The following is a 17,046-nucleotide window of genomic DNA, read 5'->3' as shown; positions in this document are numbered from 1 at the left end:
CGTTTCCCTAATTTCTTTCTCGGCTTGTTTCTCTTTTGTATAGAGGAAGGCAACTGATTTATTTGAGTTAATTTTATACCCAGCCACTTTGCTGAAGTTGTTTATCAGCTTTAGTAGTTCTCTGGTGGAACTTTTGGGATCACTTAAATATACTATCATATCATCTGCAAATAGTGATATTTTGACCTCTTCTTTTCCGATCTGTATCCCTTTGATCTCCTTTTGTTGTCTGATTGCTCTGGCTAGAACTTCAAGAACTATATTGAATAAGTAGGGAGAGAGTGGGCAGCCTTGTCTAGTCCCTGATTTTAGTGGGATTGCTTCAAGTTTCTCTCCATTTAGTTTAATGTTAGCAACTGGTTTGCTGTATATGGCTTTTACTATGTTTAGGTATGGGCCTTGAATTCCTATTCTTTCCAGGACTTTTATCATGAAGGGGTGTTGAATTTTGTCAAATGCTTTCTCAGCATCTAATGAAATGATCATGTGGTTCTGTTCTTTCAGTTTGTTTATATAATGGATCACGTTGATGGTTTTCCGTATATTAAACCATCCCTGCATGCCTGGGATGAAGCCTACTTGATCATGGTGGATGATTGTTTTGATGTGCTCTTGAATTCGGTTTGCCAGAATTTTATTGAGTATTTTTGCGTCGATATTCATAAGGGAAATTGGTCTGAAGTTCTCTTTCTTTGTTGTGTCTTTGTGTGGTTTAGGTATAAGAGTAATTGTAGATTCGTAGAAGGAATTCGGTAGGGCTCCATCTGTTTCAATTTTGTGGAATAGTTTGGATAATATTGGTATGAGGTCTTCTATGAAGGTTTGATAGAATTCTGCACTAAACCCATCTGGACCTGGGCTCTTTTTGGTTGGGAGACCTTTAATGACTGCTTCTATTTCCTTAGGAGTTATGGGGTTGTTTAACTGGTTTATCTGTTCCTGATTTAACTTTGATACCTGGTATCTGTCTAGGAAATAGTCCATTTCCTGAAGATTTTCAAATTTTGTTGAATATAGGTTTTTATAGTAAGATCTGATGATTTTTTGAATTTCCTCTGAATCTGTAGTTATGTCTCCCTTTTCATTTCTGATTTTGTTAATTTGGACGCACTCTCTGTGTCCTCTCGTTAGTCTGGCTAAGGGTTTATCTATCTTGTTGATTTTCTCAAAGAACCAACTTTTGGTCCTGTTGATTCTTTCTATGGTCCTTTTTGTTTCTACTTGGTTGATTTCAGCTCTGAGTTTGATTATTTCCTGCCTTCTACTCCTCCTGGGTGTATTTGCTTCTTTTTGTTCTAGAGCTTTTAGGTGTGCTGTCAAGCTGCTGACATATGCTCTTTCCTGTTTCTTTCTGCAGGCACTCAGCGCTATGAGTTTTCCTCTTAGCACAGCTTTCATTGTGTCCCATAAGTTTGAGTATGTTGTATCTTCATTTTCATTAAATTCTAAGAAGTTTTTAATTTCTTTCTTTATTTCTTCCTTGACCAGGTTATCATTGAGTAGAGCATTGTTCAATTTCCACGTATATGTGGGCATTCTTCCCTTATTGTTATTGAAGACCAGTTTTAGGCCGTGGTGGTCTGATAGCACGCATGGGATTATTTCTATCTTTCTGTACCTGTTGAGGCCCGTTTTTTGACCAATTATATGGTCAATTTTGGAGAAAGTACCATGAGGAGCTGAGAAGAAGGTATATCCTTTTGCTTTAGGATAGAATGTTCTATAAATATCCGTTAAGTCCATTTGGCTCATGACTTCTCTTAGTCTGTCGACATCACTGTTTAATTTCTGTTTCCATGATCTGTCCATTGATGAGAGTGGGGTGTTGAAACCTCCCACTATTATTGTGTGAGGTGCAATGTGTGTTTTGAGCTTTAGTAAGGTTTCTTTTACGTATGTAGGTGCCCTTGTATTTGGGGCATAGATATTTAGGATTGAGAGTTCATCTTGGTGGATTTTTCCTTTGATGAATATGAAGTGTCCTTCCTTATCTTTTTTGATGACTTTTAGTTGGAAATTGATTTTATTTGATATTAGAATGGCTACTCCAGCTTGCTTCTTCTGACCATTTGCTTGGAAAGTTGTTTTCCAGCCTTTCACTCTGAGGTAGTGTCTGTCTTTGTCTCTGAGGTGTGTTTCCTGTAGGCAGCAGAATGCAGGGTCCTCGTTGCGTATCCAGTTTGTTAATCTATGTCTTTTTATTGGGGAGTTGAGGCCATTGATATTGAGAGATATTAAGGAATAGTGATTATTGTTTCCCTTTATATTCATATTTGGATGTGAGGTTATGTTTGTGTGCTTTCATTCTCTTTGTTTTGTTGCCAAGACGATTAGTTTCTTGTTTCTTCTAGGGTATAGCTTGCCTCCTTATGTTGGGCTTTACCATTTATTATCCTTTGTAGTGCTGGATTTGTAGAAAGATATTGTGTAAATTTGGTTTTGTCATGGAATATCTTGGTTTCTCCATCAATGTTAATTGAGAGTTTTGCTGGATACAGTAACCTGGGCTGGCATTTGTGTTCTCTTAGGGTCTGTATGACATCAGTCCAGGATCTTCTGGCCTTCATAGTTTCTGGCGAGAAGTCTGGTGTGATTCTGATAGGTCTCCCTTTATATGTTACTTGACCTTTTTCCCTTACTGCTTTTAATATTCTTTCTTTATTTTGTGCGTTTGGTGTTTTGACAATTATGTGACGGGAGGTGTTTCTTTTCTGGTCCAATCTATTTGGAGTTCTGTAGGCTTCTTGTATGCCTATGGGTATCTCTTTTTTTAGGTTAGGGAAGTTTTCTTCTATGATTTTGTTGAAGATATTTACTGGTCCTTTGAGCTGGGAGTCTTCACTCTCTTCTATACCTATTATCCTTAGGTTTGATCTTCTCATTGAGTCCTGGATTTCCTGTATGTTTTGGACCAGTAGCTTTTTCCGCTTTACATTATCTTTGACAGTTGAGTCAATGATTTCTATGGAATCTTCTGCTCCTGAGATTCTCTCTTCCATCTCTTGTATTCTGTTGGTGAAGCTTGTATCTACAGCTCCTTGTCTCTTCTTTTGGTTTTCTATATCCAGGGTTGTTTCCATGTGTTCTTTCTTGATTGCTTCTATTTCCATTTTTAATTCCTTCATCTGTTTGATTGTGTTTTCCTGGAATTCTTTCAGGGATTTTTGCCATTCCTCTCTGTAGGCCTCTACTTGTTTATTAATGATTTCCTGTGTTTCCCTAAGTGTGTTCATGTCTTTCTTGAAGTCCTCCAGCATCATGATCAAATATGATTTTGAAACTAGATCTTGCTTTTCTGGTGTGTTTGGATATTCCATGTTTGTTTTGGCGGGAGAATTGGGCTCCGATGATGGCATGCAGTCTTGGTTTCTGTTGCTTGGGTTCCTGCGCTTGCCTCTCGCCATCAGATTATCTCTAGTGTTACTTTGTTCTGCTATTTCTGACAGTGGCTAGACTGACCTATAAGCCTGTGTGTCAGGAGTGCTGTAGACCTGTTTTCCTCTCTTTCAGTCAGTTATGGGGACAGTGTGTTCTGCTTTCCGGCGTGTAGTTTTTCCTCTCTACAGGTCTTCAGCTGTTCTTGTGGGCCTGTGTCTTGAGTTCACCAGGCAGCTTTCTTGCAGCAGAAAATTTGGTCTTACCTGTGGTCCCGAGGCTCAGGTTCGCTCGTGGGGTGCTGCCCAGGGGCTCTCTGCAGCGGCAGCAACCAGGAAGACCTGTGCCGCCCCTTCCGGGAGCTTCAGTGCACCAGGGTTCCAGATGGTCTTTGGCTTTTTCCTCTGGCGTCCGAGATGTGTGTGCAGGGAGCAGTCTCTTCTGGTTTCCCAGGCTTGTCTGCCTCTCTGAATGTTTAGCTCTCCCTCCCACGGGATTTGGGTGCAGAGAACTGTTTATCCGGTCTGTTTCTTTCAGGTTCCGGCGGTGTCTCAGGCGCAGAAGTCCTGCCGCTCCTGGGCCCTCCCCCACGGGAGCCCAGAGGCCTTATACAGTTTCCTCTTGGGCCAGGGATGTGGGCAGGGGTGAGCAGTGTTGGTGGTCTCTTCCGCTCTGCAGCCTCAGGAGTGCCCACCTGACCAGGTGGTTGGGTCTCTCTCTCACCGGGTCTGGGAGCAGAGAGCTGCTGTTTTATAGCTCTTATTCATATCTACACGTGCATACATAGTTGTAAATATTAAAATAACTTTCTAAATATAGAAAGGTAATTATTGAAGTTATATAACATGATATTGTTTTTGCTATAATTACTCTTTATTCATTTGAATGTAAAGATAATTCCCTTATTATCTTTATGAGTTCTGTGTTTCTTTCACAGTTTAACAGAAACTATATAGATGTAGTATACTACATATTTGTTTGGTATGAATAATGGAAACCTAATCCAAGAGACAGGAAATGGTTATTTCATTTTCACTTCATGTTTAAAACTATTCTCAGACCATCAATATGATACTCTTTGGAAATTTCTCCTAGTACGTGAGTCCATTTGAACTCTTTGTATGGGATTTACTTGTATGAAAGTAAATTCAGGCATGTAGGACTTACATGTACTGAGGTTACATATTCTGTTTAGAAATCCTTATTTGCTCTTTTTCAGATATTATCATGTTTAGTCACTCATAATTTAAAAAATAGAACCTTGTGAGAAGCATTCTTTCACTAAAAAGCACATTTTTTCTTTTTGTTTCTTCCTATATTAGGGCAATGTGTATTTCATTTATTAATTCATGAGGAACGCTTCACTATTTTATGTACATCCTAATTGCAAGAAGTTCATCTGTCTTTCAACTCTCTTAAGGAGAGATTTCTCTTTCTCTTCTCACCTCTTCCTCTTTCTAATCCTCCCCAACTCCTGTGTGCCTTTGTTAAAGACAAAGCCTGTGGTTGGGTATCTATCACAATTGTTTTCTATCTGTTTTCTGGGATAGGATCTCTCACTAAACTGTCCACCTGACAGCTCTTGGCTAGCTTAGCCATTTACATGGGTGCCAAGGCTCCATTCTCAGCTTGTCATACTTTTCCAATAGGGACTTTGCTGACTGAGCCAGGTCCTTGGCTTTAGGAGGTTAACTTATAGAACGTTTTTAAACTGAAAAGATACTTTATTATCTTAAACATTTACCAAATTATAAAATTTCAGATTATCACCTTTTTGTTTTATTTCAGATGACTATGATGAAGAAATAGCCTGTACACAACATGGCCAGATGTATTTAAATAGAGACATTTGGAAACCTTCTCCATGCCAGATCTGTGTCTGTGACAATGGTGCTATCCTCTGTGACAAGATAGAGTGCCAAGAAGTGCTCAACTGTGCCAATCCTGTAACACCTCCTGGGGAGTGCTGCCCAGCGTGTCCACAGACATCTGGAGGTGGAGATACAAGTTTTGGTAAGACTGCTCAAAGCTGTTTCAGAGGACAGCTAGCAACTCACCTTTATCTTCCAGTGATTGTTGCTTTTCAAGTTTAACAACTCACATGAATAATCATAGCAACTAACTCAGTGACCTCAGGGATTAGTGATTTTGAAATTATTTTTATATATATATATATATATATATATATATATATATATATATGTACACACACACACACACACACACACACACACACACACACACAATTCTAAAGTGTGGTGAGCTTCCTGGAGTTAAGTAGGGAACCTTTTTACCCTACTTAGGCCATTAACATTGAAATATAGAGTAATTTTTTGTCTTCTTAATTGTCAGAAGATCTTAGTTTGAAGGGTTGTATGTGCCTTCTAGATGACTGCTATTATTGTGTGTATGAAAGGTGCCTCCATGATATTTAGTTGACTTTCTATTGTATTGCTTTAATGTCCAAGAAACACAGAAAACATTTATTTTCTCTCATACAAGTTTCACTCTAGAGAATGCAATAACTGTTTTTAATATAATTTATTGCTCTAGCAACTTCTCTTACATTGTCTCAACAATCTACGGAATGTGTAATGTGGACCACATAATAGAAGGAAATGGAATCAATTTCTTGGAGGAAAGAATGGTACAAGATTCTGGGTTCAAAAATACTTTTTCAGGAAAAAGTATCTGTGTTTAATTGATATTATACTTTGGATTATGCATCAAATATACAGACATATATATTTATGTTATTTGCATATTTTAATGAGCTAGGTAAGACCAACATTAAGCATTTAGGTTGTTTGCTTCAGTCCTTGTACCAATTGTATCAATTGCCAAAACATTATCAAAGCTTCATTTTTTTCAAATTCCATTGAAAATAGTAATAAATATAATAAAAATATTCAACAGTACACACAGAGAAATATTAGACACATACATCTTTTCATCTTGGAGTTATTTAGCAGAGACTGCATCTAAAATAATTATTTAAACTTAAATTTATAATGTGTGATAAAATTGGGTCATAGTATGATAAAAATAACACACAAAGGCTACTGGAAGCAATAATTTCATAGAATCCCAGGAGTAAATACAATTAATCCTGTGGGGGGATAAACAAATAGCACGTGAGAGTAGTCATCAAATATCAGAAAGCAAAATATATAACTTCCTGCCAGTAAGCAGTGTAGGGGAGCACAACTCATTCAGGGGAAGAGTGATATTGGGCAGCACTAGATTTATAAAAGACATCAACAGAGAAGGGTGATTGAATTCCATTGACTTTACGAGACAAAGGACATACTGGCATATGTCTGGCCACAGATTGGGCAAAATTTCTGGAGATGAGTAGAGTGGCCTATGTATTTAATTCTAGGACTTGACAAGTAACATAGGAGGATCGCCAGTTCAAAGTCAGCCTGAACTACAAAGACCAGCCAGCAGGAGCTCAAAACTAGATATCAAGATCAAACAAAACTAACCCATACCAAACTGAACTAATAGAATATTTAACCAATTATACATCTTCTTATTTTCTTATTTATTTATTTATTTATTTATTTGTCTGTTTGTTTGTTTGTTTACAGACAAGTTCTCATGTATACCAAGCTAGTCTTTAACAAATTTAGCCAAGGATAGCCTTGAATTTTCTAAGTGCTGGGTTCTTTCTATATACATAAGTGGTACTAACTAAGTACTAAGTTGTGCCTTCAGCTCAAAACCTAGTGAAATCATAGATGTGTCTAAGAAAGACGGGTTTTCAGCAGAAACAACATTCAATGAATAGGAAAAAAAGCAAGCCTATGAAAGATGAAAAGGAAGTTAAAGAATGAGGCAATAATGGCCAACTTACAGAAGAGATATAGATGACATCCATGAGAAAAGAAAAATAATAAATTAAAATCAAGAAGAATTAAACACATTACAAGACATAGTACATGCAAAAGATATGTGTATTCTTGAAAAGTTCCAAAAGACGACACTGATGTAATAGAGCAGAACAAATCATTCAAAAAAAACCATCTTAATATTGACAATGCTTGGGCAAGAAATTTTGTTAGTTGGGCAAATAGAGCAGATATTTGGAAATTATAATTTAGGCTTCTGTACATTTTGTATTACTAGTAACATATAGTAGGAAAGATCTCCCATGTTCTTGAATTGGCAGGATTAACATAGTGAAAAGGGCCATCTTGCTCTTGCAGAAAGCAATCTACAGATTCAGTGCAATTCCCATCAACATTCCAACTCAATTCTTCATAGAGATAGAAGAAACAATTTGCAAATTCACTTGGAATAACAAAAAAAAAAACAGGATAGTGAAAACTAATCTTAACAATAAAAACTTCTGGGGAATCACCCTTCCTGACCTCAGGCTATATTACAGAGCAATCATGGTAAAAACTGCATGATATTGGTACAGAGACAGGGAGGTAGATCAGTGGAATAAAATTGAAGACTCAGAAATGAACCCCCACACCTATGGTCACTTGATCTTTGACAAAGAAGCTAAAACCATGCAATGGAAAAAGGACAGCATATTCAACAAATGGTGCTGCTTCATCTGGAGCTCAGCATGTAGAAGAATGCAAATAGATCCATTCTTATCGCCTTTTACACATGGGCACAGGGGAAAATTTCCTGAATTTTCCAGTGGCTTATGCTCTACGATCAAAAATTGACAAATGGTACCTCGTAAAATTGCAAAGTTTCTCTAAGGTAAAGGACACTGTCAATAGGACAAAACAGCAACCAAAAGATTGGGAAAAGGTCTTTACCAATTCTACATCTGATAGAGGGCTAATATCTAGTATGTACAAAGAACTCATGAAGTTAGGATCCAAAGAACCACATAATCCTATTAAAAATTGGGTACACAGCTAATAGTAAAAGTAGAAGTTATATTTTTATGGACCTAGTAATAAAAATATCTTGATTTATTACCCACATTGCCACTTCCAAGCAATTCTGAGCATTTCACATGTCTCTGAGCTGTAATTTTCTTACCCGATAAGTGGGAACAATAATCACCATTTTAGAGACATGTTTCTAAGCTCTGTTTCCCTTCCCTGACACCTAGCAAGCCCTCTAAGCATGCTCTCCAGGAGAGCAAACCAAACATTCACCCATTAACTTGCCCTCATCAGAGGCTACTGGCCATTTAGTTATATTTCTGAGAACTAATAAGTTTCCTCATGCTAGACCTAGCACAATTACTTCATCCTGTATCAAGAGTCAGGTTACTCATTATTCTATTTCTATGGCCTATATACTCTCTTCAGATGATAAATACATACGTACTTCAGAGGATAAGGGCTTTGGAATACTTACATTAATTTATGGGAGTTCCTGTGTTTTTATTTTATCAACTCCATTTGAGAAGAGGCAACATGGCATTGTGGAGAAAGCATACACAATGGAGTGTGGCTATCTGAACTTGGATGCTGTAGGAATATGGCACTGAGAAAACCATTTGACATTTGAACAACTGAATTTTCTCTTTGTGAGAAAGAAAAATGGTGTGCTCTGGAATGTGAATACTCAGTAATATTTCTATAGCATCCCCACTCGTCCTTCCCCATTTCTTTTCTTTCCTTTCTCCTTCCAAGCCTTCTTTACCCTCTATCTGTCATTCTTCCTTCTTGATTCATCAGCCAGTGTTTTTGGTATGAGTTATGACCAGGGCCAATGAATTATTTTGGGAGATGTTTTTATGTAAATAAAATTCCATCTCCTTTGAATGACTTGGGCAATAGTATATCTATGTTGTACACATTATCCCAAAACCTAGCAGTGCTTTATGTGAATTTGGAAGCATTTACCTTTCTATATAGTAATGCTGTATCTCCAGAAAACTGCCTATCCTGTGGAAACAGCTACAGTTTGAATTCTTTTACAAAAAAGTCATCTTTTTTCTACAATGGGGCAAAAGGGGAGCATCGCCAACCCTGTGGCAATGGGCAAACAATGAAGTAGGTATTGCTGCACTTAGCAGAGATCGGGTATCAGATCCGTGAGTGGCTAAGAAATTATGTACGAGTAGTGAGATGAGATGACCTTTCTACATCATTATTATCCATAATAAAAGCACAAATCCAAAAAAATTGGGTACAAAGAATTTTTAACTGAGGAATATCAAATGGCTGAGAAGTGCCTAAAGAAATGTTCAACATCCTTAGTCATCAAGGAAATGCAAATCAAAACAAGCCTGAGTTTCCACCTCGCACCAGTCAGAATGGCTAAGATCAAAAACTCAGGTGACATCAGACTGGCAAGGATGTGGAGAAATACAACACTCATTCATTGTTGGTGGGATTGCAAGCTGTTACAACCACTCTGGAAATCAGTCTGGTGGTTCCTCAGAAAATTGGTCATAGAGCTACCTGAGGACCCAGCTATACCACTCCTAGTCATATACACAAAAGATGCTCCAACAAGGAACAACAACACGTGCTCTACTATGTTCATAGCAGTCTTCTTTATAATAGCCAGAAGCTGGAAAGAACCCAGATGTCCTTCAACAGAGGAATGAACACAGAAAATGTCGTACATTTATACAATGGAGTTCTACTCAGCTCTTAAAAACAATGACTACATGAATTTTTTAGGCAAATGGATCGAACTAAAAAATATCATTCTGAGTGAGGTAACCTAGTCACAATAGAACACACATGGTATGCACTAACTGAATACCCAAGGAACAATTCACAGACCATATGAAGCTCAAGAAGGAACAACAAAATGTGGATGCTTCATTTCTTAGAAGGGTAACAAAATACTCATGGGAGAAAATACAGGGACAGAGAGTTGAGCAGGAACAGAGACTGCCCCCTTGTGAATCAATCCCACCAAATCAGTCACTATTGCTGATGCCAAGAAGTGCTTGGTGACAGACTGATATGGATGTCTTCTGAGAGGCTCTTCAAGAGCCTTACTGATACCTATGCAGATGCTTGCAGTTAACCATCGGAACTTAAGGGATGTGCAACCCTGTAGGAGGTCATCAATACCAACCAACCAGACTCCCCAGTGCTCCTGGGGTCTAAACCACCAACCAAAGAGTATACATTGAGGGACCCATAATTCCAGCTGCATATGTAGTAGAGGATGGCATTGTCTGTCATCAGTAGAAGGAGAAGCCCTTGGTCCTGTGAAGCCTTGTTTCCACAGTGTAGGAGAATGCCAGGTGTTGAGGTGGGAGCGGGTGGGTGGGAATGGGAGCATCTTCATAGAAGCAAGGGGATAAGGGAGCATGGATGGGAAAGGGAGGACAGTGGATAACATTGAAATGTAAATACATAAAATATCCAATAAAAAAGAATAATGAGAAAGGTAAAAAATATTACAAACAACATTTGTTAAATATAATTCATTAAATATAATTCATTAAATATAATGTAAATAATGCCTAGTGTTTTGCCAATACTAGAACCTCTATGAATGCAGGATGTTTTTCATAGTTGTTTTTCCATATTAATGACATTATTTTTCTTTTTGTAGGTAGAGGAAGAAAGGTGAGTTTTACTTCCATGATTCCTTTTGCATAGGCAAAATTCTTTCTGAGACTATCTCCATAGAACTGTGCTCTGAAATGTCTGGAAACATCTTAAATATCAATCATAGATTCCACCCACTCACTGATATTCAAGGATGTTCACTGTAGTTCTATTTTTTAATGTAACAGTTTAAGATACAGCAGTGCAGCTTTGATTAGATAAACAAGTGTGCACAAAAATGATGTGATATGTCAGAAAGTTAGCCCTGGCTATATTCAAAGTGCTCAGTGAAGTAAGGTCTTCCGAGTATTTGCTTTGTTTCCAAAATTCTCTACTGCCCAAAAATTTGACTTTATAATTAGGTAAAATAATAATGTATTTAAGAGAAGAAAATTAAGTAAATTTAAATGCATTTCTCCCACAGTCCTTGCTCCTAGAATTTATTTGTTGAAGTCATACTTCTTTTCTCCAGTTGCTTGATTGAACATGTTAAGATGTGATAATTGATATTAATTAATTAGTAATGATTAATTCAAGAAGAGAATCAAGGAAGTAAAATAGGCAGATACAATGATGTCATTAAGGAAATCAAAATCACAGGAAAATACTGAGGTAGATAACACTAAATAGTATATGAGTATGTAAACGTCAGACGATATAATTACAAAAACACTTCAAGAATCTGTAGTTCTACTACTCAAATGGAAAGCCACTTATGTCTACTTTGTTTGCTGTGCCTGCACTGAGGCATGTAGACTAGCCTGGCAGTCTCTTCCTATGCAATTCACTTTTTCCAACTCTCTCCTCAGAGACTGGGCAAGTGCACAACTGCACCTTTTATTCAGATGAGAGAAGCATATTTACCTTCAGTTACTCTTGGCATTTTCTATGAATTCTGTCACAGAGAAACAGGTGGCAAGAATGGTATTTGATATTCCTGAGAACCCTGTCACTTAGTGTGTGAAATGCAAATACTCTCCTCTGGTTTTCTTTGGGAGATGTTTCAGTTATGTTCTGTCTTTATATCTTTTTCCCTGACCTTTTTTTAAAATTCTAGTCAATTCTTTGCTATTGATGTAGTAAAAAATGGTGTAAACCAAAATTTTTCTCATTTCATATGTACTTTAACTGAGTGGAAATTTTATTGACAGTAATATCTGGCTGAATGCCTTGATTATTGAACATTAACTTTTTGTTTTTGAGGTTAACATTCCTAGAAACTGCCAGTATTTTCTATAGCCTAATGTGACGTTATTATTCTAAATACTTTCTATTTTCTAATTGGCATCTTTTCTGAAAATAAATCTTTCTAGGGACAAAAAGGAGAACCAGGATTAGTTCCTGTTGTAAGTATATATGTGTTTGTATGTTATATTATGTATATATGTATATTTATCTCAGACATAAATATAGGAGTTGTATATTGTTTCTTTCTCTCAAAAAGCAAATTATTTTATAATAAAACATTTTAATATAACATGAACAAGATATAATACAATATTATTTGATACAATATTCTACAACATTAAATTTTATAATCATATGATTGAAAGTACAAAATCATGATTTTATAATATTTAATGTATCACATGTATACATACTGTCAGTTAATGTTAGTGTTCTTGGTTGAATGTTCCACAATTTTAGAAGTGTGTTATACCTTGATCCTCATTGACATTTCATGTTACTACAAAGATCCTTAGGGTATATTTATTCTTGTAGGTAACCAGAAGGCTTACCAGGGTATTATGAAATTGCTATCATTTCAAACCACGGATTTTTATGGCAGTTTTTAATCAGTCTGTTATGGGAAAAGACTACACAGTTAATTATTTGGTGTTAAACATATTTTCACTTTACCTTTAAATTCCATTTCCTTAGTTTTTCTTAAAAGTAAACATTTCCTATAGTTTCCCCTTTTCATGTTTGATATATCTTAGATTCCAAATATCTGACATTTATTAAGACACGTAATTCTATGTGGTTATTTCCTACACACCATTTGCATTTGTGTCTTCCTGTAAATTTTCACTTGAAGAAGCTTAGTACACAGAGATTATGTAATCAGTTCAAGGTCACACAGTTGTCATGTGGGTGACACTCTGAGTGCAGTGTGGATGTTTCAGTTTCCATTGCAATTACTACATTCCTTTGTTAGCACTCAACCTAGATGACCTTTTAACTCATAAGGCAGGGGGAGTACAACTGGTTAGGAACACCTACATTCTTAAAAAGATTCTGCTGTGCTTTTGTTTTTATTCATCGGACTACTGAATTTTCCATTCCTTGTGTAAAACTTGGTCTTTACAAATTTCCTTGTTTGGTGTTTAGGTAACGGGCATACGTGGTCGTCCAGGACCTGCAGTAAGTATTTTTCTCCAGTATTTGTTAGGAATACTGAACATCATTTTTGCCAAGGCATACATGTAAACACAGTAGGACATAGAAGAGCGTGTCAAAGTGTTTTGCTTCAAATCGTCTTCAGATTTTGACTTTTTATTTTGAAATACAAGATGGTACACAAGGGTCAGTTTCATCCTGAAGTTGATAAACTTTACTTTTCCTTATGCATTAGTTTTTCTCTCGGTGAAAGGAAAAATAGGCTATGTTTAAATTGTTAATTTTATATTGACCTTGTTCTTTAAATGAGAGTGTATTTGTGTGATGAGTGATTAAGAGATTTATTTACTTAAATAATATATCACAATAGAATTTGAGAAGTATGCTTGCATGAGAGATTTCTGGCTTTGCATGAAGACTAATTATCTTGAACTCTGACTAATCAACAGCGTTTTTAGGTAACTAACGAATAATATGTGCTCATATATACACCATTTCAATTTCAAAAACCCGTTAGATCTTTTGAAATAAAATACTAACATAGCTCTAAAGACTCATTTTAGGCTATTGTAAGTTTCTGCCTTTACATAGTGTTGCAGAGCAGGGCATGGGATTAAGACACATAGTTGCTGCTTTTCAGGAGGCTGAAGCAAGAGGATCCTTAGAGCCAAGGAATTTCAAGGCTAGTCTGTAAAACAACTTAGTACAAAATCAAATAAAACAACAGGAATAATGCCGTTGGGTGAAATAAATAATATGAAATAAAATGTTTGTAAGTAGAACAGCAACTGTGACAATTACAAGTTGAGACATTATAAGTAGATTCAATTTGTCTGTATGTGTATGTATATGCAGTAAAAATAACACATTAAGTCACCTAGTGTGTATACACAAAGCAATATACACAGTCAGACCAGTGATGACTGACCTAGAGCGTTGTGCACCTGTTTGAATGCACATACTTTTTTTTACCAGATAATTGAAAATTTAGGGTCCACACTTTTATGTGAGTCTCCACACCTGAACTCTTCTTTGTGTGTCTAGATCTTAAGGGCTAATTCGGATCTATATTGGGAGAAGTCTGTAAAAATGGTATTTAAAATTTCACAATTACAAGTTACCCTAATGTGCTTAGCTACACGGCCTCTTCATGTGTCATCTAATTCTTTACAGATGTTCAAACTTCACTCTTAAAGCACCCTGCCCTTTGGTGTATGATACATTCACATGCATAGACTTTGCTGTCCAGCCTTCCACTGCTCTCAGTTGGAAATGTGATGTTTCTGGGTCAATGATCTTATTTTAACTGAATCCTTAGAAAATGATTCATAAATGCTTATGTGCATAATTTTAATTTATGTTCTAGGGCCCTCCAGGATCACAAGGACCAAGAGGGGACCGAGGCCCCAAAGGAAGACCTGTAAGTTGGCAGCTGTACTCCCCTGACCCCCAATATGCATCAAATACACTTTCTGCTCTGAGGCACTGTTACAATAAATTCCACAAAATTTATGATCACAAAATGATCTTACATTTATCCAAATTCAGAGCAAATTACTGCATAAAAATTATTGCCAACTGTTTTCTAGAGAGCATTACTGCAATTCCTTATTCTTTATAAGGTCAAATTAAAGTCAACTTGACCAAAGAAACAGGGATAATGTATTGTGGTGAGGTCAGAAGTTAGCATTCATTGACAGAAATTGAGAAGAACGTGTAGTCAAGGTAAAAACCTGAACTTTTAGTTAGCTGTGGGAATACCCAGCTGAATAGAGGAAAAAGACATTATTAATGAGTAAAATTCACTTTCATGGCGTTACACTGATAATTTATTTCCTAGGAAGAATTATTTTCTTTGCAAGGTACAGTTGCTATAGAGAGCCAAAGCACATCGTCCACTTGCTGTATAGACTCATTATTTACTTTCATACACGCTGTATTATTTTCTCCATGTAATTGTATTTTTCTTACATTTCCCTCTAAAATAGAAGGTATTTCCTATTTTGAATGACTGAATTAAATTTTATGGCTATTATTTATTTAGAAAAATATTAATGTCATTTATTTTTTATATCTAATTGTAGCTACTAAAATTCAATTCTCAGTGGAAGTTTAGCTGTTTAAATGTGCTTTTGTCAGTATGTAAGTGGAAGAAACAGATAAGCAAGGGGGCCGTGCAGGACTTATGTGAGTAGAATATATTTTAGGTCACACAATTATGAATACTTGCTGCTATTTTCCTTAAAAGACCTTTACATATTTCACCAAGAATGGGACACTTCTACAGTGGAGCTGTCATTAGGGTAGGGATGGGATTTGGAGGCCTATAGGTGAATGTCAGTGCCCCCAAGCAAGTTGGGACCACATGTGGGGGAAGAAATGATATTCTTTCATTCTGTCACACACTCTCCATTGCTGTCCCACTGACTTACTTCACAGTATTAGTAGTTTAAAAGCTTTTAGCTCTTCAGGGGTCACTAGAGAATGAAAATGACAGGCAGAAGTTGAATTCTATTGGGTGGGGTCTGGGTGGTTACACACAAAAAAGACTGTTTTGCCAATGTACTTGTACATTATATATATTTGATGACACTGCCCAATGTATACATGGAAGTTGCTATGGAAGTAATGATTGCACATTCAGAATTCCTAGTTAGAAAACAATGAATCTAATCTCCAGCCGCTCTCCCTTTTTGTCTTTCATACTGAGATAGTTGTTTTCTATCTTAGTCCCATGGTAGAGAATGTTGATCAGATATAATTCTGTGTGTGGATATAAAAATAATGGAAAGTAGTTATTTAAAAGAGCATAGGTCAACTACAATGGGCACCGTCGTCTTCTTCCTCTTCTTCCTCTTCTTCCTCTTCTTCCTCTTCTTCCTCTTCTTCCTCTTCTTCCTCTTCTTCCTCTTCTTCCTCTTCCTCTTCCTCTTCCTCCTCCTCCTCCTCCTCTTCCTCCTCCTCCTCCTCCTCTTCCTCCTCCTCCTCCTCCTCCTCCTCTTCTTCTTCTTCTTCTTCTTCTTCTTCTTCTTCTTCTTCTTCTTCTTCTTCTTCTTGTGCTTCCTCTTCTTCTCTTCTTCCATCTCCTCCTCCTCCTCCTTTCAACTCCCCCCGTCCCAAAATCTACTCCTCTATTTCCTTCAGAAAAGAGCACCTTCCCAGTGATATCAACTGAACAAAGCATAACAAATGCAATAAGCCTAGGCATAACCCCTCATACTATGGCTGGATGATGCAATCCAGTAGGAGGAAAAATGTTCCACAATCAGGCAAAAGTGTCAGATGCTCCCACTCTCACTGTTCAGAGTCCAACAACAACAGAAAACCCCAGTTAAACAGCCACAGCAGGTATGCAGATATCCCAGTGCAGACCCATTAAAGATCCATGGTTGCTGCTTTAGATTCTTTGAGCCCCTGTGAGCCCTGTTTAGTTTATTCTGTGGACTCTGTTCTCCTGGTGCCCTTGACCCCTCTAGCTCCTACAATCTTTCCTACCCATTTTCTGGTATGAATACATTACTCTGATAGTCCTAGCAGTGGAGGGATATGTGATGGCAGGTTAATAATTAGCATTCCTTAATTTCTTCTTCTGATTTGTAACTTTTGCTGATTGCCTTGGTATAAATATCACTAATTTCTAGCTACAAGCACACCACAGAATACCGATAGGTAGAAGATTTTGATTCAGGACACAATACTCCTTGGAGGTGTTTGCTGGATTGAGGTCTTTACTGTCACAATAAGGAGTGCTATAAAACTCATTGCAGTTTTATTATTATCGAACAATACAGATCATTGACACTATACAGTGTGTGGTTTCTCAAACTCA

General features: G+C 36.9%; 1 protein-coding gene across 2 annotated transcripts in view; it reads left to right on the top strand.

The window, feature by feature from the left end:
- Col5a2 (collagen type V alpha 2 chain) overlaps positions 1-17,046 on the top strand; it is a 155,165-nt gene that overhangs the window by 84,573 nt on the left and 53,546 nt on the right. The window contains 5 exon segments of one of the 2 annotated variants that reach the window (NM_001399195.1): positions 5,164-5,388; positions 10,882-10,895; positions 12,191-12,223; positions 13,209-13,241; positions 14,584-14,637. In NM_001399195.1, the coding sequence (NP_001386124.1) occupies positions 5,164-5,388; positions 10,882-10,895; positions 12,191-12,223; positions 13,209-13,241; positions 14,584-14,637 (359 nt within the window). 2 annotated transcript variants of the gene reach the window in all.

The sequence above is a fragment of the Rattus norvegicus genome, chromosome 9 (genome assembly GCF_021556685.1).
Source record: "Rattus norvegicus strain SHRSP/BbbUtx chromosome 9, alternate assembly SHRSP_T2T, whole genome shotgun sequence".
NCBI lineage: Eukaryota > Metazoa > Chordata > Mammalia > Rodentia > Muridae > Rattus > Rattus norvegicus.
This window is presented reverse-complemented; position numbering and strand designations above follow the sequence as displayed.